The 27,221-nt window shown below is 37.4% G+C and overlaps 2 protein-coding genes across 5 annotated transcripts in view; one reads left to right on the top strand and one right to left on the bottom strand.

Annotated features, from left to right (window-relative positions):
• The window catches only part of Wds (WD repeat-containing protein wds), a 3,477-nt gene extending 1,067 nt beyond the window's left edge, over positions 1-2,410 (top strand). For both annotated transcript variants that reach the window (XM_083078120.1, XM_083078121.1), the window contains 7 exons: positions 36-132; positions 202-365; positions 703-792; positions 1,264-1,403; positions 1,530-1,761; positions 1,833-1,920; positions 2,045-2,410. In XM_083078120.1, coding sequence (XP_082934246.1) covers positions 36-132; positions 202-365; positions 703-792; positions 1,264-1,403; positions 1,530-1,761; positions 1,833-1,920; positions 2,045-2,145 — 912 coding nt within the window. In that variant the 3' untranslated portion in view covers positions 2,146-2,410. The remainder of the gene's footprint in view (positions 1-35; positions 133-201; positions 366-702; positions 793-1,263; positions 1,404-1,529; positions 1,762-1,832; positions 1,921-2,044) is intronic.
• Positions 2,168-27,221, bottom strand: LOC145959345 (DNA-dependent protein kinase catalytic subunit). Of its 3 annotated transcripts, none has more exons than XM_083078117.1 (16): positions 23,280-27,221; positions 18,598-18,884; positions 17,965-18,152; positions 17,232-17,406; positions 17,029-17,162; positions 16,579-16,959; positions 16,279-16,457; positions 15,895-16,148; positions 14,140-15,655; positions 13,134-13,971; positions 8,727-12,916; positions 8,108-8,642; positions 5,573-7,942; positions 4,712-5,417; positions 3,480-3,685; positions 2,168-3,272 (listed from the first exon to the last, which is right to left on the bottom strand). In XM_083078117.1, exons 2-16 carry the CDS (start codon positions 18,722-18,724, stop codon positions 3,195-3,197), a joined length of 11,877 nt encoding a protein of 3,958 aa, XP_082934243.1. In that variant the 5' UTR covers positions 18,725-18,884; positions 23,280-27,221; the 3' UTR covers positions 2,168-3,194. The 3 variants fall into 3 exon arrangements, with proteins under 3 accessions (XP_082934243.1, XP_082934244.1, XP_082934245.1); XM_083078118.1 differs by having other exon boundaries at positions 18,598-18,754; XM_083078119.1 differs by lacking the exon at positions 23,280-27,221 and having other exon boundaries at positions 17,029-17,144; positions 18,598-18,983.

The following is a 27,221-nucleotide window of genomic DNA, read 5'->3' as shown; positions in this document are numbered from 1 at the left end:
AGTATTGTAGTATCTTTGCTTTTCTTTCTTTACAGAAACCCAATTATACATTAAAATATACTTTGGCTGGTCATACTAAGGCAGTTTCATCTGTTAAATTTAGTCCCAATGGAGAATGGTTGGCGAGCTCTGGTAAATAAGGATTCCTAGAAATCTAGTTACAAATCTTACTATGAAATACAATGAGTATCTAATTTTCAGCTGCTGATAAGCTTATTAAAATCTGGGGATCTTATGATGGAAAGTTTGAAAAGACTATATCAGGTCATAAACTTGGTATTTCGGATGTAGCGTGGTCCAGTGATAGTAGGTTACTAGTATCAGCTTCTGATGATAAGACTTTAAAAATATGGGAATTAAGTTCGGTAAGTAATCCATTTTATAAGATGTTTATATATATATATATAAATCGGTTTTATAAAAATGGATACAGATAGTATATTGATTAAAATTTAAAATCAATTTTATTTTTAAAAAAAGTGTAAACATCTTAATAATCTTTAAGCTATATGTTGTGAATGAATTGCCAAAAATATTTTAATTTTAATATTAAATATTAGTTTAAATTAGCATTAAGTATCCAATATAAAACTTGAAATTGAAGTTTTGCCAGTTTTATTGTTACATAGCCCAGCAGATGAAGTTTCTTTCATAAGTTTGTATTATTTCTTGATATATTAATCTCGGAATCTTCTCTTTTAGGGTAAATGTTTAAAAACATTAAAGGGCCACAGTAATTATGTTTTCTGTTGTAATTTTAATCCACAATCCAATCTCATAGTTTCTGGTTCTGTAAGTATCTATTTTATTATTCTGTAAAGCATTAGTCTTTATTTTTTTTTAATTGAGTTACATGAGTTTCTATTTGCAATTTTGAAATATTCTATTTTCTATCTCTTAGGCCCAGTTCCACAACTTACTTTAACCGAAGTTTAACTCGTTAAAGGAGAATTTACATTGCGTTCAATGTCCGATGTATGATGTCCGATTGGATACAATGGGTTTGGGACGCAACGTAAATCCTCCTTTAACAAGCTAAACTTTGATTTGAATAAGTTGTGGAACTGGACCTTACATGCAGAGATTCCCAAGGTTAAATATAATTTATTCTTTAAGTATAAATAAATTCTGCATGAGATATTTAAATTTAAATATAGACTATTGTGTATTATTAAATTAAACGTATATTAAAATATAAGTTATATATTTGTAACTTGCAGCACATATTGCAATTATATTAAAATATAAGTTATATATTTGTAGTTTGATGAAAGTGTACGTATTTGGGACGTTAGAACTGGAAAATGCCTCAAAACTTTACCAGCACATTCAGATCCTGTAAGTGCAGTGCATTTTAATAGGGATGGCTCTCTAATCGTCTCAAGTAGCTACGATGGATTATGGTAAATTAAATTTCGCGATTGAGATACTTTATAAAAAGAAAAATATATGTACTATGTTTTCTAAAAATTGATTTAGTGTATTTAAAATTGTAATATTGATAACTTATATTACATGATATGTTACAGTCGAATTTGGGACACTGCCTCGGGGCAATGTTTGAAGACATTGATAGATGATGACAATCCTCCCGTGTCATTTGTCAAATTCTCACCGAATGGAAAATATATTTTGGCAGCTACGCTGGACAATACATTGAAATTATGGGATTATAGTAAAGGGAAATGCTTGAAAACATATACAGGCCATAAAAACGAGAAGTATTGCATCTTCGCAAATTTTTCTGTAACAGGTGGAAAGGTTTGTATTATACATCTTAGATATATCAATACAGAGGCATTGTGTTTTAATAATTTGTTATTCTTATATAGTGGATCGTATCAGGATCTGAAGATCACATGGTATATATTTGGAATCTACAGACAAAGGAAATTGTACAAAAGTTACAGGGACATACAGGTAAATATATGTGAATTTAAGAATAGTAAGAAAATACTACTATGTGAAAAAATGAATTAAATGTCCTAGAATCTTTTATATGACACATATATTCTCGAAAACATGAACTTTTTTATACTTTCAGACGTGGTACTTTGCACAACGTGTCATCCAACGGATAATATCATAGCTTCGGCCGCTCTTGAAAACGACAAAACCATTAAACTGTGGAAAAGTGATACATAAGGAAATTCACTGTTACTTATCTCCTGTACAGATCTTTGTTTTTTTATTTGCAGAGAAATTATTACATTGTAAAACAGCTCATAATCATTTCATAACTGTATAAAATAACTAGAAAATAGTAAATATTTTATACTAGAATATATATATATATTTTTATTATTAAATGGCGTTATAGATTTTTATTTTAGACTAAATTAATTTCGCGACGTTTTAGCATAAAAAATTATAAAAAAGATATTACTAGAAAAGTAGTTTAGTATTTAATCTAATGGAATAATATTAATAGTTAATTCACATTTTTCGTCTGTTACACTTGTACATAATTATATATTTATATATAAAAGTAGGCAGTAGTCAATATTATCGGTCGTATATATATAATTAATATACTGCTTAGGGGGGGGGGGGGGAATTTAAACATCGGAAATAGATAATAAGATTTTGGTATTTCCAGTAATACATGTGATAGATACAATTTGAAAATCACTCGTAGATTCAAGTTCAAATGCAATAAATATATATCCGGTAGATGTTAGGCAAAGAAGATATTAAAAAATAGGAAGTATATGAATGAAAAATCAAATAATTTCAATATATTTTAATTTCTAAAATTTACAATAACTTGCAAAACAATTATAAAAAATCTGAGGTTAGTTTCCATTTCTAAAAAAATCTTTCTTACGTATACATACATGTAAACTTGGTATAATTACGAATTTCCTTTCTTAAATGATATATGTCTAATTATAGATCGATTTTAAAAACGTATAAAATATAACTAATATTTATAAACTCTAATAAACTTTGTCTATCAGATCAGTTGTATTCTATAGTACAAGAAGAGATATGTAATAAAATTGTAATAAAATATATTACATATCTTTATTGTATATAATTTTACCCATGATTTTGCTCTCTCAATTCATGTTAAAATAAAGTTCCTTATTTGATACAAATATATAAAATTTCTATATTTCATGATTCTTGTGCTTTTTTAAAATCGCTTGTATATTACTTTTATAACGATTTATAATACTCAAATAGAAGAATTATAGCCATGATTGCCAATTCGCATACATGCGGCCCAAAATATTAAAGTCTTTTGCTTGATCTAACAAACAATCCACCTGAAATATTATTATTCATTAATAGGTATAGAAAAAATTCAAAAGTTCTGCTTTGGAGAGATTTAAATATCTCGAATGTCAGAAGTAAAGAAAAATTTATCTAAAAATATTTATTTATTTAAATATCTATATTCAAGGAAAAAAAAACAATATGTATCGCTTTTAACTTTATAATTAAATGCTTGTAAAGTACTGAATCAAAATTACCTGTTCAGCAGGTGTCAAACAATCATTCCTTATATTTGCTCGTGCTTGTTTGATCCCGTCATCACCGATGACAATGGCATGATATCTTGTAAAGTATTCATCATCGTGCGCTTTTTTTAATTGCTCCAATGTAATGAGTGCTGGATGGATTCCATTTAATTTCTTTGCAACCATCTCAATATTTCTCTTGGACGACCACGTTAAGTCTGCAAATTATATGATTTTATGTATCATCAATATACATGTAATAATATTCTATGAATTTATATTTCATAAGTATCAATATAATATAAATTATAATATATGAGAATATAAATATATATTTAGAATATAATATATTCTCTTTAAATAATTATAAATTTATATTAAAAAATTCATAGAATATATATTATATAAATCTATATTATTTATTTTATGGAATAAAAATTCATAGAATATATATATTATATAAAATTGATGCATATATATATTATATTGAATTGATGCATATATAAATTCATATAACAAATAATTAATACATATGCTTTTTACAATATTTTCATTAGAATAATATTAAAAGATTAGAAAAGAAAATTAGAATAATATTAAAATACTTAACAAATTTATACTTATCTCTACAGATACAAATAAGGATGTACATGGGCGCCGGGAGGGGGGTGCAAAGCGGTGCACTTGCACCCCCCTGGCCCTGGCCTATGAAATAAGTGGGGAAGAGACAGAGAAAAAATTCAATAAAAAAATCATGTAATATAGAATAATATCGATAATTTTTTCAATTGAACAAAAATGCAATGGTTAAATATTAATTAACATTTGTAATAAGCCTTTGGGAAATCAATTTTAGAAAAATCAATGTTTGAACAAAAACTTGAGCCGTCTTGGTTGCTTTCCAAATTCATTTGTCACATTATCAATAAATTCAGTCTCCTCTTGCACTCTTTTTCTATGAACGCTGACACAGTAATGAATCTTTATTAAAATTCAATAAATAACATAAACGACGTTAACAAAAATATAATTATGAACTGGGAAAAAACCGTTTTTCCAGTGCATCCTCTTTTGAGTGCACCCCCCTAAAAGTAATTCTGCCGGCGCCCATGAGGATGTATAAATTGTACAACATACTTATATTAGTAAGCATGTAATGAAAACTTGCCATCGGGATTCGATGACGATATTCCATAGTGAACAAAACCCCTTGTAAAATTCAACATCTTCATTTTGTACATTACCTGCATCATCTTTTTGATCATCACTCCTCATCATTTCATCGTCCAACGATGACCGATTGACGGGCTTGTGAACGAAGATGTCCATGCAAGCGAGGATCGGGCCGCGGTCATCACGTAAAGCACGCATCGCGTGGGTCATGATCGTCGCCAGGAGGTCGCGCTCGGTAAAGGGTCGCAGTAACTCCAGTATCTGCGGCGTCAGACGAAACGGCACGAGTTCCGGTACAGCTGCTCGCAAGCCGCCCCCGAAAGCGTGGCCGAAATCGATGCCCAAGCATCGTCCGGTGGTGACGCGCACCAGAGTGTTCTGCAGATGACGATCGCCGATACCCGCGAGCCAATGTGCCACGCACATGATCGCGTAACTCGCGACGAAGTTGCGTCGCAAGGTCATGAAGCACTCCGGCGACGGACTAACGGCGACGAAAGCGTCGCGAAGAGCCGTCCGCCTGGTCTCGCCGACGAAGCGCTCCATCTGCTCCGTGACAGTTTGACAGCTGAACCTGGCCGCGGCCTCCTTGTACTGATTGGGGCTGACGATCCGAGGCTGCTTCGAGGCGCTAGCTATCCACTTCGAGTATCTCTCCAAAATGCTCTCGCATCGATCGCTCTCTTTCTTGGACAGGGTGAAGCGTATCAGATCATCCAGGGATTTCGTATTATCGATCCACTGTATGAGACCGAATGACCTCGACAACGGAATCACCTACAAGTTGGGAAGATTATTTTATAAGGTAGAATGAAGACATATATGTGTGCATAGTATTTAAATTAAAAACTTACTAAATGTTAATAAACAAATAATAATAAATAATAATACTATACACATACATATTTTATTTATGTATGAAAAATGTATACCTCGTATGTGTCTATGGACAAGCGTCTTTGTCTGCAGCTGGCATCATTGCGTAATGTCCTGTTCATGGTGGTGTACAGTTGCTGCAGGCCGCGATCGATCGTCAGATCCTCACCGAATTTCACCAGGAACTTGTACTCCTTGCCGTTGTCACCTACTATGCCGATGCGAATCGGTTTGCGCAGCGATTTCATGACCGCCACGCGTGGCTCGAAACGCGCGATCCTCGCGTGATAACGCAGTATAGGCTCCCTATCACCGGTGTATTGGCCAGGTACCTCGATCCCGCCGCCCATGTACTCGTGCAAGAACGGGCTGTAATAGTTGAGTTTGTTTTTGTTGGCGGGTTTTGGTTTCAAGAGAGACTTATCCAAGATAGATTCCTTGAGTATTCTTTGTATTCCATCTCGCGTGGCGTCGAGATTGTCAGGATTCAAAGCTCTTATTTCGCTTTCATATTTTGCTATCGTCTGGTAGATATTGCCCGGACGAGGATTATTCACTCCTGCCGTCTGTGTGCTTGGATAAACCTTTCGCAGCAGCGACTCGATGGCTGACGCTCCTCTTCCTCGCGACAGATCCCTCATCGCTTCGTTGAGATAGTGCTTGAGATACAGTTCCGGTTGCACCACGTACTCTATCGCCCGCAGGAACTGCTCGTACTTCTCTGCTTTGTCGCGCAAGAGTGAATGTATCCTCTGAATCTTTCCATCTTGAAGAATACTGGGGTTTCTCTCGATCACCAGGTGATACGTGTAGGCTACCGCATCGGGATACGCCTCGGCGAGTCTCTCAACGATCGGTACAACCGCGTTTGCAATCGATGGCGTGCCCAGATGAGAGAACAACAGATCCCGCCAGCGCAGGAACAACCACGGCTGCAACTCGGCGCACTCCCGAACGAATGTGATACGCGTCTCCTCGTCCTGCAACCGTTCGGGTCTCAATAAGCAGGGGAAATAGTGTGCCGCCTCGAGATAATCGTAACGCATAGATCTCAGGGTGGATAACAGGAATTCGTGGAAAAGTTCGTCGCTGTCCATGTCAGTGGACATCAGTCTATTGTAACAGTGCCTGGCCAGGGCGCAATAGTGCTCGCCGACGTTAGTGGCGGCGGTGCTCATCGCGTCCTCGCAGCAGACTCGCAGATTGTTCAAGCTGTACTGCAGCAAATGCTCTTGGATGTTGTTCAAGTCGACGATCGTCGATTCCGTGATTCCTATCTTCTGCAGGATCGTGGCGTTACTCGCCAACGCATCTGCGAATTCTGCGTTCTCCCTGCTTGAAGATTCGATCTTCGAAGCGAGGACACCGACGTGCTGCCTGATGGCGGTATTTGTGTCGGTGTCGAGCTCGTTGCACTCGTTCAACAGTCGATGCGAATATTCCCAGGAAGCGGTATAATCGGACATCTTTGTGCGCGCGTCTGTTTCGATGTCGGCACGCAAACATTTGATCCTAGCCTCGAGCCATGGAAGCTCTAACGGAAGCTCTAGGTGCGGATAGCTATTCCTTAAACGTTCGTTCATGTAACTCAAATGCTTCTCGGCGATGTATTGATGTTTCTGATGCAACGCAGCGTTGGCGATGGCCAGTCGAAGCTGAAGACCGCTTCGATGCATCCGCTCTATGATAGCGCGTTTCCTATCCTCGTCGTCATCTTCTGTCATATTGTTGAAGATGTTTATAAAAAACATTGAGGAATACATTCGATAAGCGGCTAATTTATTCCACTGCACGAGGTTGTCTTGAATGGCGGGTACTTTCGACGACCAGAAATTCAACAACGCGACCAGCCGATCTAGAAAGATCGCTTCGTTCGTGTATCGAAGGACATTGAGTGAAGCGTTGAGATCGTTCATGGCTTGCAACTTTAGTGATTCGCGTATTCCCCGTTCGATGCAGAGGGGATTCAAACCAACCCATTGTTCTCCCGTTTTGTCCAGAAGTTCATTCAATAGATCAGCGGCCTGTCGCTCTACGTTCAATAGAAATATCATCAGATCTTTGCCTATCAAATGCTTAAGATGCTTCGATTTATCTCGATCGTCTATCCACGATTGAATGACTTCCAAATCATCATCCATTGATCTCCAGTTTTTCTCGTCCAACATGTGTACGTAAGCATCAAAAGCATACGGAAGCATCCAGTCCTTCCATGTGTCATCCCAGATACTATTCAGCTTTCCATCGTTCGTGCGGCTCTTCACAAGTTGATCGATAGCCGACCAATCGCACAAATTCTGGACAGCCTCGAATAATCCTTGAAAACAGTGCTCCTTTATTGACCGATTCTCGATTTGTTCGTAAGCGCTTGTGTAGGCGTCTCTTGCTTGAATCCAATCGCCATTTACTTCCGCGAAAGCCGCTTTCTAAAAAAAAAATAATAAGAATTTTTTTAAAAGAGAATTAAAGAATCTTTCTTCTAGATAAAAAGAGGTATAAAAGCTTGAAAATAGAAACTATTTTGATTCCATTTCATTTATAAAAGGAATCTATACTTTTATGTTAATCAAATACCATCATAATTAAATTACCTGCATGTCATCGCCAAAGAATCGCTGTCTTCGGAAGATACTCAAAACAACATCGACATCATTTAGCGATTTATAGAGAGATACCAATTGCACCCACTTGTCGGTCTCTTCATTATCGCATCTTCGCATTCTTTTGCTCGACGTGGGTGAGTCATCATTCCTCGGGTCAGGCAACAGACTACGTTCCAGCAGAAGAGCACCGAGAACATCCAAGCGACTTGTCTTGGAAATCTTTGCTATATCTCGCGGGTCGCCATCGGTGACATTTAATTGTAGCAATGTCTCGAGAATAACGGCGTTAAAGGAACTATCTTTCTCGCTTGAATTATGCAAAATTCTCTTTAAATTGTCCACGATGGCCTGACGGAAGTCATCAGATTTCTCTCTCTCGGTCATTTCTTCGATCAACGAACAAAATAATGATACAATCATGTCTTTACAGATCACCCGATCTAGTTTTATCAATTGTTGAAGCGGTACAATCAAACTTGAATGAGGTATTTCAATATCGGGGAACTTTCCGCTCCTGTAATCCCTGTGAATAAAAGCGGAAGAAGAAACATTAACATTTATTCGGGATATATAATTAAAATATTAGAGGCCCAAAATTTGATTTTACCTGTACAATTTCACGCTGCTTCTTTGTCTGATACTTTCCTGCTTCATCTTTTCTCTCCATTGCACGTTCTTCTGGATTTGCCTATGACGAATGACATTTGCGACATCCGATGAGCTCTCTAGAATCCTAAAAGGTCTTCTGCGCATCGTTGTGTCTTGCAACGACTGTCTCGACGAAGATGCTATTGTAGCTTGATCGAATTCGACATCAAAGGTCGCATCCGCAGCTTCAGAGTTGTCAAGAGTCGGCTCGAATTGCAAATCCTGCGTCGCACGAAGTCTCGGAGGGATACCTGAGTATCGCGGAAGATGCGAATAGGAATCTACCCGAGTGCCATGTAAATCGGCATCGGCGCTTATTTGAGAAAAGGTGCCGTAGCTCATCTGCGAGGCGAGCGAATCGACGAACATTGGGGTCATGCAGCTTAGGTTGCGTCTGCGCCAAGAAACAGCTACTTTATAGTTCTCGAAGATGCAGCCATGCTGTAACGGCGCGTCGAATATGTTCTTGTTGTAATCCATCGATTTGGTGACCAATTGCAGCATCAACAGCGCCATGAAAGGCGCGAACGCATCTTCCTCAGATGTTGACGTTGTTATCTGAAGCATCGAATGCATAGTGAGAAGTCCTAGCAATCGATTTTTCGATCTCTCCGTGCTGAGCCTCGTCTCTTCCGTCCAGAATCGCAGTATTCTGTCCTGCAGCTCATGTGACGGATCCAACAAACCAGTCAGCAGATTCTCCACGCTGATGGATAACAACAGATGAATCGCCTCGTCGTTCACCGTAGTATCTACTGAATATTTCCCGTAAACCTTCATGAGTATATCATAGGCTAATTCTCGATGTTCCGTACTTGCATCTTTAATGTACGGGATCGTCGATTTTACATAAGGCAATAGATCCGATGGTGAGATGATTGTTACTAAGTTGCCGACGATTCCCAGTGCCGGCTTCACACAAAACGATACCTGTTGATTCTTCAGTACTTTCTCGAGGTCTATGTGACGCAGATTATTCAGAATCGCAAGTTTGTCATCCGAGGCGCTAAGTTTCGACATCGACGATGCAAAGATCTCCAGACAGGAGGCTCTTCCTACATTCTTAGCTATTGCATTGAGCATCACAGGGGTATAATCGACGGCAACCTCGGGGTAAGTTTGACAGAGAGCAGCGACGCGCTTTACCTGTTTGATTATATTCGCGTACGGCTGCATGGAACCTAAAATAGCAATGATTTTCTCTCTTACTTCATCATACTTGATTTTTCTCTCGATCTCGACGCGCTTATTCAGAGATTGCAGATATAGTCCAAGGCATCTGCTACATTGCAAAGGCGTTTTGTCCGTTTCGGGTATATTCCAGTTGCGCAACGGTTCCAGCAAAAAGTCGACAATGTCGTCCCTCGCAATGATCTCTTCTGTCATGTGTTCATTTTCGAGGAGCACTAAGATAAGATGTACCGCGGCCTTCGGCGCGGATGTCATTATCATGGTCAGCAAAACGTATTTCGGTACTCGTAGATAGCTACGCCACTTCTCCACCATGATCCTTATTAGGCCGAAATTATAATCGTACACACGTCGTTCATTAGATGTTCGTTGTTCGTTAGATGTTTCCACCAATGCTCTCTTGAGGAACTCCTCGAAGAGTTCCTGAGCTTTCTTTCTGTCGTTCTCGTCACTCGGCACGGCCACATCGTGCCAATCCATAAGCATTTCCAAAATATCCGTAATGATATAATTCAAATCATATAGTCCCAGGTACCTGGCGACAGCTTCGACGATCGGTGTCAGCATAAACTTGGCGTAAGGCTTAAACACATCGACCATGTTCCAGATGATCCTCAGCACAAACAACGTGATATTTGGCTGATTATACCTGAAAGCATTGAGGAAAAGTCGCAGCCACTCGGGAAGCTCCTTGGTCGGCACGCAGATTTCCCTGATACGTCGTAATAAGACACATATATACGGCATGCATTCGTGTTTGTTAAAATCGTCGCTTTCCAGGACGACGCTTGTTGCGCCATGCGACTCACCGAGAGTTCTCGCCGAAGCGGACCGATCACGATTGAATGGCAGCAGGACCGATCTATTAAAATCATAAGCGTTGATGTCCTCGCATAACGTGGAGGCTGACAAATCGTAACTATGAACATACATGTATCTGTGTTGTAGTCCGTCTATATTGAAAGCCGTGGATTTCATATTAACGGCGATCTCGCGGGTCTTCGGGTATTTCTTGAAGGTCTGACTGAGGTTGTAACACTTGCAGTGATCTATGATATTTTCCCAGATGAGGAGAGGATTGGGAAAGTGACTCTCGCCGAAAGCGAATTTGTAGTAACATTCGTCTTCCTTCAAGCTGACGATGGCCAGTTCGCAGTTGTACGCGGAGCAGTGTAATAAACGCATGAGCTCTTTGCATTCCGCATTGCATAGTGCAATCTTCAAAGCCCGCGTATTATTGGCGCGTTTGTGCAATTTTTGAATGAATTCCTTGCCAGTGTTGAGTTGATGCAGAACGTTCAGCGCGATTGTCGCATCTACACCGATTATTTTGTTCATATCTACTGTGGCAATCATGGTCGTTATTATTTCAAAGCATCCGATTTTGGACACGATGGTCTGTTTGATATTCCTGTTGTTAGTATTGGCGTTAATGAGAGGATGAGCAAGATCGTACAACTCGCAAATGTTTTGCTCGAAGAAACGCTCGATCGCGATCGTTTCGCAAACTTGGAATGTCGGCAAGAGAAATCCGCGCAGCACGTCGAGTCTCTCAGTTTCTGAGAGATCATTGCCGCGATTCATAAACACTTCATACGTCATCTTTAATAATCGTAGGGCATGTTCGCTGGACGCTTCGCGATAACATTCGCGCAGATGCTCTTCTACCTTCTCATTCCGAAATAGATGATCGCCGGTACCGACTGCGAAGTATATCACGCACTTCAGCATGATTTTTGATCTCGTTGTTGAAACCAGCATCAGCAGTGTTTCAAAACAGTTGATTACCTTCATGGCGTTCACGCTTGTTTCGGACAAATTCGGACACAAGTCTTTCTTTTCTTTGTTGAGAGATTTCAGGATCCTTTGCAATTCAGAATCTTCGTTATCACCGTAATCAGTCGTCGCGTCCGTCAAGCAAATGAAAAACTTTTGCAGAATCTGCGTTTTATACTCGAGGCCATGATCACTCAACTGGTTCATAATCCACGTATAGAGCTCGCGAAACGCGGAATCTCGTGTGATCTTTACGGGCTCCGAACTGAGACGCACCACGATACCGTAAATATTCATCAGTCTCTCTCTACCACTGTCGTCGTTACAGGCGGCGCTCTTCAGACACATGAAGTGCCGCAGCATCGCGTCCATTATCGCATCTACGTGAGCTTGCAATTCGCGTTTGTGCTGTTTCAGGTACAGCACCAGATCCTCCAGCCACTTGAGCAAAAAGGATGGATTGTCGCGCGACATCTCGTCAAAAACGAGCGTAATTGCGCCAACGTGCGTCAACATGAATCTGAAAATCGCGTTCTTAAACATATTCAGAAAATACTCGCCGTGAGTGATCTGCGCGGAATCTGCGCCAATGATCAGAGTATCGTTGGATATGAATTTCACCAGCGTCTCAGTTATCGAGCGAACATCGTTGGGTATCACCATTATCGGTGCCTCAATTGTCAATGAAAACAGCGAGAGTTGAAATTCCATCAGAGTTCTCAAATACTCAACCATCCGTGCGTTCAAGTTGCTGCAAATCCATTCTCCGATGCGTTCGTTCACCAGAAACTTGAAGATACACTCGACTGTTCTTTCGCCATTTGCAAAGGCGCTTCTTTCTAGGATCATTGGGTTGAGCATGTTGCATCGTTGGAGGAGAATCAGACCTTTAACATGTTGAATCAGATCGTCGCTGAGATTGTTTTGCGCGATGTCGTTCAAATTAAAAAGTCTCGCGACGTATTTTTGGCCGAAATTTAAGAGACAATTCTTAAAGGTGTTCGGTAAACCATAGGTAAACCGCGATTTCATAGTATTCAATAGAATTTCCAGGACATCTGGCATCTTGTCTGTCATTTCGATGTTTCTGACGTCAAAGCCGACCGCTCGCGGAAACATTATGCAATTGATCGTTAACGCAGACAAGGACTCGTCCCACAAAGATTCCGGTAATACATTAACCTGAAAAATGATAATCACAGAGTTTTAACACAGTTGCTCAGCAAAGTTACATGTGTTAATTTACCGAAACAATCCGATTAATAATTGATTTATTCGTGGTCAATAACTATAGCTTGCTCTAATTAATTTCATTATTCGCTAATCGCTAATTCGATTCGATAAATTAGCTTGATTATCCAACTAGGCGATAAGCTGGCAAAAGGCAGGCATGACTCACGTTAATGTTCAGCAGCATTTGTATAAAATTCAACGTAGCCATCAAAGTTTTGCACTGTAATGTCTGCAGCTGTTCGAGCTCCCTGGAGTTTATTGCAATCGCCTCTGCCGCAAAATCCTCGGTGGTTATTCGCCAGAACTGACGAGTAAAACTGCGAATGCAGGAGAAGATTGTGTGTTCTCGTGCATCATCAGTAGCGGGAAAGAGAGTTTCTATCGACAGCAGTTGGTTTTCCATCAACCAAATGTAGCAATCTAGAGCCTTCAAGAGCGGCGTCACATTATCGATGATAGAAATGTCTTTTAGACCCGACTCCAAGCCTCTCAGAACGATATCGTTCAATCGATCCATCCCGTGAGTCTCGACAAACTTCTGTATCGTTTCCTGCGGATAACTATCAACATATTGCGATATGTTAACATACAATTCCATGCATTTCGCTCGGCAATGTTCGTCCAATGATCCACACCGCGACAGCAACCAGTAAAGAGCATGAGTCAAGGTCGCGCCCTCAAATTCGTGCGGTTTCCTCCTGTTGGATGGATCAGCTGTGTTTAGAAGCTTCGCCCTCAATCTCATCACTTTTTCGACGTGAGCTAGCGCATTTGCGATCGATGGGTCATCGCATTCGTCATTTAAACTGCAAACAAAACAGTAGAATATTTCTAGCCAATAGATCGAAATGGTATCGTTGTCCTTGCGCAGAATCGCGTAGAGATGATTGAAGGCCACGGCCGCGGCTACGCGTTTACGCTTCGATGGGTGCAGTGCAAACTCGTTGATCCTTCGGATGATCCGATGCATGTACAACTGGAACTCTCGTGCTTCCTCTGCTTGCCTAATAGATAAATCAATGTGTTATGTTCCCTGCGATAAGCTTTTTTTGAATACACAAATATATAGTTGCAATAAAAATATAACAAAACAAGAATAATAATAAAGATGTTACAAAAGAAATAAGTTGTCCATTTTGTGGGCAACAAAAAGTGCTGAAAGTCCAACATACTCGATCGACCAATGTGTGAATTCCGCCAGACACATGCCGGAGAACTCTCGCAATGCAGGATTCGAATCGTCGGTTAAGCTGTCGAATAGCGAATCGAGAACGGGCCAGATCACGGACGAGAGCACGGGCGACAATAGCACGAACCTGGAGCTGAACCAGTGCATCAGTTGCAATGTCAATGGCTGAAAAAGACCGCGAACGACCTCGTCGGAATCGCAGCCAAGCACAAGCATGACCGGACATAGAGTGCCATAGAGAGCAGTGAGACGATCCTCCGGATCAGACAGATATCGCGCAGTGGAACCGATGATGAGTGTCACTATCGAATGCAGAACTTCACAGGCCGCGATCTTGGTGCGCCGGTCGCTGGATTCGCGCGCCAACGCGATTATCCGTGGCAACATTCGATCGAAATGGATGTCCGGTCGCGCATCCGGCAGCGGTAAGGTGTATTTGATCAGATCCTTGCGATCCCAGGACGCCCCGGTGTTCCGGGAAGCGCGATCGTGTACGAAACTTGATAGCAAGTCGTGGTCGAGCGATCCGAGGAACAGCAGAACTCGTCGTTGAAAATTTCGTAGCATACATTCAGTATCAATAACCTCGACGCGTTTTACGCGACTTCTCGTCCTCGTTGCCATCAAATCCTGAGAGACTTCGACGGAACTCTCCGTGCTGCGCAAATATGGTTCCAAGTAAGCTACAATTTCGCGCAGTAATTCGTTTATTCGCTCCTGCTTTCGTTCTTGCTCAGTCCACGTTTCCAGGGTAGTAAGCGCGTTGTATGCGAGCTCCAGATTGCTCAGACCGACAGTAAACGCGATTCTAAATACCGGCAGTGTGCATGGTAGTGCATCCTTGAAATACGTGTGAGGCGCATCCAAGATCAGGTAAAGACACGTGATTAGCAGTTCATTAGAAAACGTGGGAATTAAATCAAGAGTACGTGTTAGATAATTGGATAAAAGTTCTTTCATCCGTTGCGATTCTCCAGTATCCTCTTCTTCTTCTTCTGACGCGTAAGTGACAAAGATCTTCATACCAGTTCGAACAAGCTTGTAAAACCCAGATATCAATGGATACCTATACGATAGTCTGATAATTTCATAGAGAAATTTGCACACGGTATTGATGTTGAATAGCGATGGTTCCGATACATCGATCACATCGACGTAAAGATCCACGAGATTCGTAAATACACGAAAGTCTGCCTGGTTCAAAGCACTCTGAGTAAGGGCCACGTCTGAGTACACGGTGTCCTCGTTTATTCGTTTTATGCGTATGTCCAATCGGTCAATTAGGGTGATACATACGTTCATCAGGGTATTTGCCACATGTTGCACCATTTGCTCGCATCCACGAATGAGATGGTCTCTCTTGACATTCAGCAACTCTGTCCATAATGGCAGATAATTCTTGTAGCATATTGGTGACTGCTCTAAGTTGTTCAGTTCCTGTTGTAATACTGCGTCGAGCGCCAACGTGTGCGAACAGCTCCAAGCGATGCCGTCGTAAACTAATCATAATTTTTTTTAGATAGGAAATTTAGATTTTTTAAAAATATTTTATGCATATACACACATATATAATATAATATATAAAATATAATATAAAAAATATAAAACTTTTAGAAAAAATCTATTAAATACGTTCAATTAAAACATAAACTGATTTTTAGGAACCTCGATCTTCTAGTTTCAATTGAAATATCAAATATAAATTATGAGGATTAATCTATATAATTAATCTACTTACTTATATTATCAAGATATTGCTGTAACAAGCTTTTATTGATGGTTTCAAGTTTTTTCATAGTTTCAATCAATACTGAAACGGCGACCGCATTTTTAGATATTACCAAGTCGGGAAATCTCTTGATTATATAGGTACTGAGTTTTATAAGAACATTAATCTTTTCAAACGTAACATCAGTCATGTGACACAGTATTTCCGAAAGCGCTTCTTGATAACAGCAAATGCTTTCTATGTGTGTTGAATTACTCTGTTCACTTGAAGAAGGAATACAGAAAATTATTATTTCATTAATGTTGAAAAAAATTCCAACATAATATTAATATTAATATAATTATTATATATTATTATATTATTGGAATATATCTCAAATATCTCTATTTTTACCTAGAGCAAAGAGGAAGTGCATAACTGGTTATAATCGAATACATATGTCTGATATTGAATTGATCCAAATGCAATTTGCATGGCGCAGCCATTTTACTGAATCCATAAATAACTAATTGCAAGGTGGTCAGCTCTAAGTCAGTATTTTTGAATTCTTTTTCAAAGTCTTCAAGGAAATACTAAAACCACAAGTACATTACAGATTACAAGAGTGAAAATTGCAGAATTTTATTCTATAAGTTGGAAAAGAAGAAAATATATTTAAAATTTCTTGCTTCTCTTGCACAATATCTTATTTACCACTAGTAACTTTCGCGTATCTGCGTTATTTCTTTCTGAAAGAATGTGTCCAATAACTTGATAAAATGTTTTCAATGCGCTCTGTCCACAGGTACCAGAAGCGGTTGTCTTGCGCGATAAGTGCCGAAGAAAATTATACCAATATTGGCAATCGGGATACAAATAATCTTGAAACAATTTCATATGACGGCTCAAGAGATTGATCGCCGATCTCAATATAATGGGTTGTTCTCTATCCAACTGAGTGATATTCTTAATCCATTCATAAAATTTGCAGAAGTGTTTATTTTTTATTTCCTCCGGCGGTTCAATACTCTCTAATATGTCCGCGAAAACATCAAAGTATGTATGGAAATCATTGGGCAAATCATTTAATTTATGCTGTGTACAAAGAATTATAATACAATATTAATAAATAAATAAATACTATTTATTTACTATGAGCTTTACCTCTTCAACATCAGAAAGCAGTTGTTGAAAAATAGACTTCAAATATATCCGTGATGGACATACATTTCCTTTGTACTTAATTATTTTACCAAAGATACGGAATATCAATCTTCTTTCTATAACAAAATTTTGTTCTATAATAGAATGGCATGAAATCATTATTTTTTTATATGTAAATTTAAATGAAATTATTACATATTTACCTTTACTTTCGTATGCTTTAAAATTTAATGTAAATATGTCAACAAAGTCTGTTAATGTTTTAGTAAGTTCCAACTCATGATCTCTAAATAATTTTATCAATTTTGTAAAAGCATTACAAGCAGATTTCTGGGTATAATAGGAACATTTTTTAATTATCGCTGACTGGCACACTTTCTACAACATATTATATATGTATATAAAGAGAATCATTATTATAATTAAATCACATAAAATATGTATAAAAATATAATATTAAATTGTTTCAAAGTACTATTTGTCTAAATAAAAATGACAATGTTAAATTCTTGCATAAAAGTTATATTAACAATAGAGAGGAGGTGTGTGTATGTGTGGTTTATACAAGTAGAAATATTTCAGTATCTATATCTAAGAACAAGATAATCTATACATGTTTCATAGAGCAATCTAAGCAAGTTTCACATGAGCATTTGGTAATACGAAACTTGACAGTTAAGATAAGAAATCCGCGTCTTCATTACATCATCACGTTTTTGTGAAGGTGGCACGAATACGGAAGAAATGTACCTTTGGAAAATCATGACAGAGAGAAGCATGGAAATGCGTATTCTTGCATTATCATCAAAAACTAAACGATAAGTCCATGCACACACCTCAGAAATTCTAAGAAAGATTCTATATGTCAGATTTATTTTCAACTTCTATTAATGTTTTTTATATAATTTATAATAATTTGTCAATATTTTGTAATACCTTAATTTCAAGGATGTATTTTGCAAAACACTCAGTCGTATAAAAATTTTCGATAAAAAATTCAAGGAAATTAAATGCTTCTGTGAATGCATTATCAATAGTTCTATTTCTTTTAAGGTTTCCAAATTCATTATTGAGGAAACACAACAAGCTACTTCCTCCATCAAATACTGCGTATACAACTGGTTCTAAAAAACAAATGCATATTTATATAAATTATTACAATATTACAATATTATAGCTCTAAAATTTTAAAATAATAAGCATACACATGATATAGGCCAATCATATTTATAATTTTTTATATGCAAGATGCACTTTGAATCACAGTATTGAAAGGGAGTGTTGATGATATAACCCATACTTTAATAGAATTGTAATTTAAAGTTTAATGCTTCAAAGATTTGCAGAATCTTAAAAATACTTGAAAATATAAAATATTTACATATATTAAGATCTTTTTTGATTGAGATAAAATCGAGTGCAAAATTATTGAATAGAATCTCTTATTAGGATATAATCCGGCCAAAGAAAGAGAAATATTTTATACATTTTAATGTGTGTACATAAAAATAAAATAATGAAATATTATAAAATACATGTATATCGTTTATATATAATTATTACGCTCACCACGACGTTCAACCGAAATAATCGCAAGGAATCCCTGACCACTTTTCAAAATGCTCGTCAAAGCAATGGGATCTCTGTCAGAGATAGCCTGTTGAAGTGTTTGTATGAAATTTTCGCAAGAATCCATTCTTCGCACTCTTGGCTGTACCTGATTGAGCTGGAAACGTCAAATGCAGCCGGTACGCGTAACGCGCAATTGCTTCATCGTTATCTGTCCATTGTCGGACCATTGTATGGAGCGAACTTTCGTGCGCATGCGTGACATATGTCATCGAACACGTGACTAGCTTCACAGGTTCGTATTTTAAACAGATCGTGACAGATTCGATTTAATCAAATATTTTTTTTAAATATTAGCATGCTTTTAATATTTTTAATCACAAGAATAAAATAAATTAAATAATTATGCATGTTGCCATTTGTTTTATTTCAATATTTATACTAATATTATTTTATTGTTTATATTATATTGCATTATTTTAACATTTATATTATATAATATTATATGTTTTTCAAGTTTCAATGGCTTTACCATACAATATATCTATCAATAATTAAATTAAATATTGTATTTATAATGTATATTTAAGATTGTATTAGAGCTTTTTACATTGCTTTTTATATTAGTTGTTTTTACATATTTAGCTTATGCTGGTATTAAAGGTGTGTTAGACTTTATTAGATTTAATTTTGATTATGATATTGTCATCTGTAAAAAAAAATTTGCAGAAAACCATCAAGAAATTATATATTAAATTCTCTAAGAGCATACAGCACAGAAGCTTGCATCAACATTGCTGCAATGTTACAACATTGCACATAGCAGTGTAATGCTGCAGAAATATTGCAGAGACATTATTTTGTAATATTACTTTGGCAATGTTGCAGCAACATTTTAACATAGCGAAAATGTATAACATGTGTTTCTTTACTTGCCGCTATGTGGCGACACCAAACTTAACTAACTCATATTCGAATTTTCATCTAAAGTGGATATAAGGCCTACAAAGGACTAATGTAGTAATTATATTTCTTGTCTTGTGTCAGTTAACTTTCTGATAAACTGACTTGATTTATTTAATATTCTGAATCCTAATGAGGGATCTAGATTATTAAACTAATCATTTGTTTAATAATCTAGATCCCTCGTTGGGATTCAGAATATTAAACAGATTTTTCTTCATTGAATGGGTAAATGGGAAATAATTCATTTATTGCACGTATTAAAATATTCTGGTATCAAGTGTATGTAAAATAATTGTATAATTTTTTGTGCCTAATATTTTTTGCGTGAATTTATGTATATTATTTTTCCCTTAGCAAACTCGCCGTTATTGTCGGTCTTAAAATGTAATCTCAAGCTAAAGCTAAAATAGTACAATTATATAATTAAATTTTATGTGATTGCTATTCTAACTTCAACTTGGATGCGTTTTAAAACCGATAGTAACAGACGGATAGTTTGTTAAAGGAAAAATGTACATAAATTCACGCGAAAAATATTAGGCAGAAAAAATTCAATCCGATCGGATACTGGTACATTTCTAAAGTAATATTACATATATATTTTACTGCAATATTGCTACAACGTTGCGTATTAATATTTCTGAAAGCGGACATTTTACAGTTGCTGCAACCTTGTTATACTCTTGCAGCAACGTTTTATAACGTTTATGCAACATTGCAATATTGCGATAAAACGTTGCCACAATGTTTCTGCAATCTTGTTGTGCTGTATGGGCTGCGTTAAATTTCCAATACAGCACCGAAAGATTGCAAAAACGTTGCATAGACCTAACATTGAAACATTGTAATATTGCATAGAAGTTGCGAAATGTTTCTGCAACATTACTGCAAGCTTGCAGCAACGTTGAAATGTCCGCCCTCAGAAATATTACAATGTAAGATTGTAGTAATGTTACGGTACAACGTATTTGCAATATTAAAACGCGTTCTGCTATTGCAAATGCAGACCGTTTTAAATTTAATAAATAAACTTTAAAAATATAAAGAAATGTTTAAGAAAGATAGGAAAAAAAACATTTACCGCCTTTGAAAAAAAATATCTATTAGTGTTTTTTATCAAATGTGTCTTATTAAATATTTATCTCAATAATATACATACAATTATTTTACATACACTCGGTACCAGAATATTTTAATACGTGCAATAAATGAATTATTTCCCATTTACCGATTCAATGAAGAAAAATCTGTTTAATATTCTGAATCCCAACGAGGGATCTAGATTGTTAAACAAATTATTTGTTTAATAATCTAGATCCCTTATTAGGATTCAGAATATTAAATAAATCAAGTCAGTTTATCAGAAATTTAACTGACACAAGACAAAAAATATAATTACTACATTAGTCCTTTGTAGGCCTTATATCCACTTTAGATGAAAATTCGAATACGAGTTAGTTAAGTTTGGTGTCGCCACGTAGCGGCAAGTAAAGAAACACATGTTATACATTTTCGCTATGTTAAAATGTTGCTGCAACATTGCCAAAGTAATATTACAAAATAATGTCTCTGTAATATTTCTGCAGCATTACACTGCTATGTGCAATGTTGTAACATTGCAGCAATGTTGATGCAAGCTTCTGTGCTGTATGGGTTAATGATTTTTATTAAACAGACAACAAAATGCGCTAAATTTGCAAAGTGACACTGAACTGAATTTTACATTCTGCATATTTTTCAGTGATTGAGTCTTAAGAAAATTTAAATTGGTGTGCGCATGTTTATTGTATGTATTTGTCTGTTGATGTCCCATACAGCACAGACCATTGTTGTTACCTTGCAGCAATATTGCGGCAATATTGCAATGTTGCTGCAATATTGCTGCAATGTAACAACAATGGTCTGTGCTGTATGGGGTTATTATACATAACTTGTAGCATCCTTTTGACTCTTTAACGAAATTCCTATGTTTCGATTATTAATGTTCGCATTTTGAAGTGTGCACGCTCTTTGATTTTTTGATAACTTTCATTGATTTGCATTCGTTAATTTTCATTCATTAATTTCTTTGTTTGATTTTCATTTTCGCCCTTTCCTAATTTCGTCATTTCACAACATTAATTGTTGCATCTAGGGTGATGGAATTTTGCATCATCGATTTCTTGTGACTGAAGTATATTGACTTCCATATGGCTAGCACCTTTAAAGGCTTATCACGACGAACATCTGTGAAAGATTTGGACGTGCCTCCGAATTCTGGAAGATGACTACAAAAACTGGTATTTTTACATATTTTGCTAAAGATGACCTAACCCAGGCCTAGGTAGAACATGAAACTCATAATGACATCATTATGACGTCACATCTAAAAGTCATTTTTAAGTCATAGAAAAATCATAATGATTTCATTTAATATACTTTTGGCAATGTTTTGGTGACTTATTTATATATATATAAATAAGTATATTACGCAATTACTTGTTTATTTAATTATTTATGTATATTTTAATTATATTTAAGCAACACCCGGTAAAAAATTTTTCATGTATATTCATGCAGAATTGAATATAATTGTACAAAACTATATATAATTGTGCAAAAATATGTATAATTATAAATGATAGAGTACAGGACATTATATATATTCATATATAAGTGCAATAACTTTGTTACATATAATTATATATAAGTGCGCATTTTGCATACTTATATATAATGTTCACAATGTTTTATGTATAATTATATATGGATTTCTGTTAGTTTAATATATAATTATATATAAGTCTTGCGTCATATATAAATATATATAAGTAACAAATATAGTTCAGATACAATCATGCATAATTGTATACGATTCTATATAAACGAGAAATTTTGATCGAAATGTATATGTATCTTTTCCTCAATGCACTCATGAACAACGGATAGGTTAAGCACAAAACATTTTGTTTTGTGCTTAATAACTGTGATTGGGATATACTTATATGTATACACATTGCAAAAGATCTAGATACGATGTCAATAAATAAATAATCATAAAATTATCTCACTGTTGATATAAATAAATGTAAAATAAATTTTCTTCTAATATTATGCTTTCTACAACCGTTTCGCTGTTGCTTTCAGGTATATATATATATATATACATATATATATATATATATATATATATATACAGGGTGTCCCATTTTAAGTGTCCACCCCAATCTCTCTCATTTTTGATTTTAGAGAAAAATGGTTCAGACATGTTTTGTATGGTTTCGAGGGGGCCATAAGATGGTACCATTGATTTGACCTTGAAGAGTCATTTGAAGGTCACGTGAAGGTCACTTCAATTTTTTTAAATGGAACACCCTATATATTTTTGCACATTCTTGTAGCTTATCTCAAGAGCTTTCCAAAACACTATAATTAAGTACCTTTTCGTTAAGTACTTTTTAAGTTATGAGGCTTGAAATAATTTCTTAATTTTACATAAACCGTAAAATATCTTGTAAAATATTCATTTTTCGATTATCTTACCTTAATACTTTTATGTACAAAATAATGAGAGGAATCAATTGGTGTAAAGAAAACACATAGTTGTTTTTAAGAAAAAATATGAAATTGTTAATTGCAAATTCGAACCAGGGACGTAACACTTGCAACAGCAGTTCAGGGAGAACATGGAGACACGTCGGGAGCTGAAATACGACGAGATTCCTTTGAAGACTTACCACAACGTGATTGTCGGGACGACAATCTTTCGAGAGGGGAGCAAATGTTACGTCCCTGGTTCGGGTCGCGGTCGAGTCCGTCGTGGAAAGAGAAGAAGTCCGTTGTCAAGAGGTTGTTGACAGCGGCGGCTGACATTTGAGTCTGGAGCCAGCTGTCAGGCTGTGTGGACGCGTTTCTCTTACGAGTCGATCCGTGTTATTAATATTGTGTATTTACGTTCTGAGTTACCGTTTGTGTTGTAATTGTGCAGTGCATTAAAGTTCATTAGTTTCCTTAAGTGCTTGTTTATTTAGCGCGTTCCGCGAGCGGCCGATCTCTTTACCGCGCGACTTCGATATCTATCGAAGTCCCCGCCCCGGGCGTAACATTTTGAATAAAGAAAGGTTTTCAAATTATAAAGACAAAAAGAGTAAATTCCATCTTCAGAAGAAAGAATGTTGGCAATGTGGCGCGGAGGGGCACTTCCGGTCAGAATGCCCGTCTTTGACGGGAAACAAGGTTTAGTCGAACTTTATGGGACAGGTTCGACTAAAATGGCCAATGCCCCAGAAATTGAATAATGTTTTAGGATAAGTAGACCTAAGAAAAGCTCTTTTGTTTACAAAGGTTTTCTTGATTGGAAGAATTGCTTATTTAAAATAGACACGGGCTCCGACGTTTCTGTTGCAAGTGAGAGAATGATTAAGGGGCCGAAGCGTCGTTTTGAGATCAAAAATTGTTTCCTTAAATATCCGACTGGAGAGACCATTCCAGTCAAATATAAGGTTATCGTTGAGATCGAATTAGGGAAGTATCGTTTGGAAATTCCGATGTTAGTGGCAAACATTTCTGACGAATGTATATTAGGGTCGGATTTTCTTGAGAAGTTGGGACTAGATAGGGTCTTCGAGTCATAATTCGGGAAACCCCAAGAAAGGGATGAAATGGAATTTCCTTGTTTCCGAATTTCCGAAGGAAAAGTACCCCTTTCTCTGCAAATGTTTTTCGAACAAAACTCTAAAAATCTGTCTTGTTTTCAGAAAGATATTTTCGCCGATTTCCTAGTGGAGTTTCAGGATGTGTTCTCAGAAAATTTAATCGCAGGGAATTGTGAGATTTTGGAGCATTCGATTAACGTGGGAGATTCGGAACCTATAAAGCAGGCTCCTCGAAGAATCCCGTTACACCTTAGGGAGGAGGTCGAGCGTATCATCCAAGAGATGAGGCAACGGGGAGTCATTGAAGAATCTCGGAGCCCATGGGTGTCCCCTGTAGTCTTGGTGAGAAAGAAGGATGGCTCGCTTAGATTCTGTGTAGATTACAGGAAGTTGAATGCGGTTACGGTAAAAGACTCATATCCTTTGCCTCGTATTGAAGATATTCTAGATCAATTATCAGGGAATTCTTGGTTCTCCACTCTTGATTTAAAGAATGGGTATTGGCAAACGAAGGTAAGCCCGGAGGACAAGGAAAAGACGGCTTTTTCTATAGGTAATGGGTTGTGGCAGTTTAGGGTCATGCCTTTCGGCCTTTGCAATGCTCCAGCAACTTTTGAGCGGCTGATGGAGAAAGTTTTACGAGATCTCCTATCGAAAGTTTGTTTGGTTTATCTAGATGATGTTATTGTTTTTGGCAGGACATTTGAAGAGGAGATGTCTAATCTTAGAAAGGTTTTTCTTCGCTTGCGTTCGGCAAATTTAAAAATTAATCCCCAAAAATGTTCTCTGTTTGGAAGGGAAGTGAAATATTTTGGACATATCGTCTCTGAGCAAGGAATTTCCACGGATCCTGAGAAAATCTCCGCTGTAAAGGATTGGCCGATTCCTCAGAATAGGAAGCAGCTTCGTAGTTTTCTTGGGTTTTGTTCCTATTACAGGAAGTTTATTAAAGGTTTCTCGTTAATGGCTAAACCTTTGTTTTCCCTTACGGAGCATCAGGTAAAATTCGAATGGTCTTCTTCTTGCCAAAAAGCATTTCAAGAATTGAAGCAGAAATTGATTTCTTCACCGATCTTATCCTTTCCCAAGGAGCAAGGACAATTTATCTTAGATACGGATGCTTCCAATCACGGTGTAGGGGCGGTCCTGTCACAAGTCCAAGACGGCGCAGAAAAGGTTATTGCTTACTATAGTCGAGTGTTAAATAAAGCTGAAAGGAGTTATTGTATTACACGACGAGAATTGTTGGCTATTGTGGCCTCTTTAAAATCTTTCCACCATTATTTGTATGGGAGAAAATTCAAGATTCGGACGGATCATATTTCTCTTAAATGGTTGATGTCTTTCAGAGATTTGGAAGGGCAACTAGCTCGGTGGTTAGAAAGATTACAGCAATACGAGTTTGAGATAGTCCATCGTAAGAGTCATCTTCACCAGAATGCTGATGGATTGTCAAGGCGCCCTTGTTCTGTATTCGGTTGTTCGTATTGCGCGAAGGTGGAATTGAAGGAAAGTTCTTTTGCTCGAATAATTTTGGGAGGCGAGGATCTTGAGGAGTGGCGGAGAAGACAAGAAGGGGATCCTACCATTGTTTTGTTTTTGCGAGGAAAAGAACTTAGGGTACGCCCCAGTTGGCAGGAGGTAAAACATGACGTTTCTGCGAAAATTTATTGGACTTATTGGGATGCGTTAATTTTAAGGGAGGGAGTCTTATTCAAGAAATGGGAGTCTCCGAATTTCAAATCTGAGATTTTTCAGATAGTCGTTCCCAGGAATTTCATCAAACAGATTCTGGAGGAGGCTCATGATTCCGTTTCTGGAGGCCATTTTGGAGTGAACAAAACATTGGGGAAAATCCGTAGACGGTTTTATTGGGCTACTTGTAAGAATGATGTGGAAGATTGGTGTCGTTCCTGCAGAGTCTGCGTGGCGAAGAAAGGCCCATCGGGTAAGGGGAGATCTCCTTTGCAAGTTTACGATTCGGGCTCTCCTTTCGAGAGAGTTCAGATGGATATACTGGGCCCTCTTCCGATGACTATAGCAGGAAATCGCTATTTACTACTAGTCATCGATTGTTTCACTAAATGGGTTGAAGCCTTCCCTTTGAAGAATATTAGAGCTACTACAATAGCGGATGTTTTTGTGAAGCAGTTTATTTCCCGCCACGGAGTCCCCTTAGAAGTCCACACAGATCAAGGGAAAAATTTCGAATCGAATATTTTTTAGGGAATAATGCACCTTTTGGGAATTAAGAAAACTAGGACGACTGCTTTGCATCCACAGTCAGATGGTCAGATCGAGCGTCATCATCAAACAATTTTGAATTATTTGGCTAAATTTGTTGCGGAGGATCAGAAGGACTGGGATAATTGGGTTCCCATGTATTTGTTAGCTTATCGTTCTTCCAAACATGAGGCGACGGGGGCCTCTCCTGCGGAACTTTGTTTCGCACGCGATTTACGGTTGCCTTTGGATTTATTACGGGGAAGCCCTCCAGAGAGAGGGGAGGAAGATTCTTCTGAAGGCTACGTTCAAAGACTGAAGAAGAGATTAAATGACGTACATAGTGAAGCTAGGCGGCATTTGAATCTTCAATCTCTTCGTTCCAAAATTCGTTATGATCAAAGGGCTAGGAAAGTTAATTTTAATATTGGTCAAAAGGTTTGGTTCTATAATCCTCGTAGGGTAAGGGGAAAATCTCCTAAATTGCAAAGTAATTGGGAGGGACCTTATGAAATAGTTAGAAAGCTTAGTGATGTTGTCTTCGGAATAAGGAAGTCGAATAGACACAGATGTAAGGTGATTCATTCCGATAGGTTGGCCCCTTTTCACGAACGAAGTTTTGGGAGGAGTTTTCGGGAGCCCGCTATTTAATAAGAATTAATTTTAGAAAAGCTAAGTTTTCTGCTCCTTTTTTTTTAAATTCTTTCAGAAGCTCGACAAAGAAGGTGAAATAAAAGTGAAAGTTGAAGAAACTGAAGTTTGAGCGGAACCGAAAGGGATCTAAGCTGCCTCACCCACGGT

Source organism: Camponotus vicinus, unplaced genomic scaffold (assembly GCF_025532165.1).
Source record: "Camponotus vicinus isolate PSW18456_S1 unplaced genomic scaffold, iyCamVici1.0 SCAF_1, whole genome shotgun sequence".
NCBI lineage: Eukaryota > Metazoa > Arthropoda > Insecta > Hymenoptera > Formicidae > Camponotus > Camponotus vicinus.
This window is presented reverse-complemented; position numbering and strand designations above follow the sequence as displayed.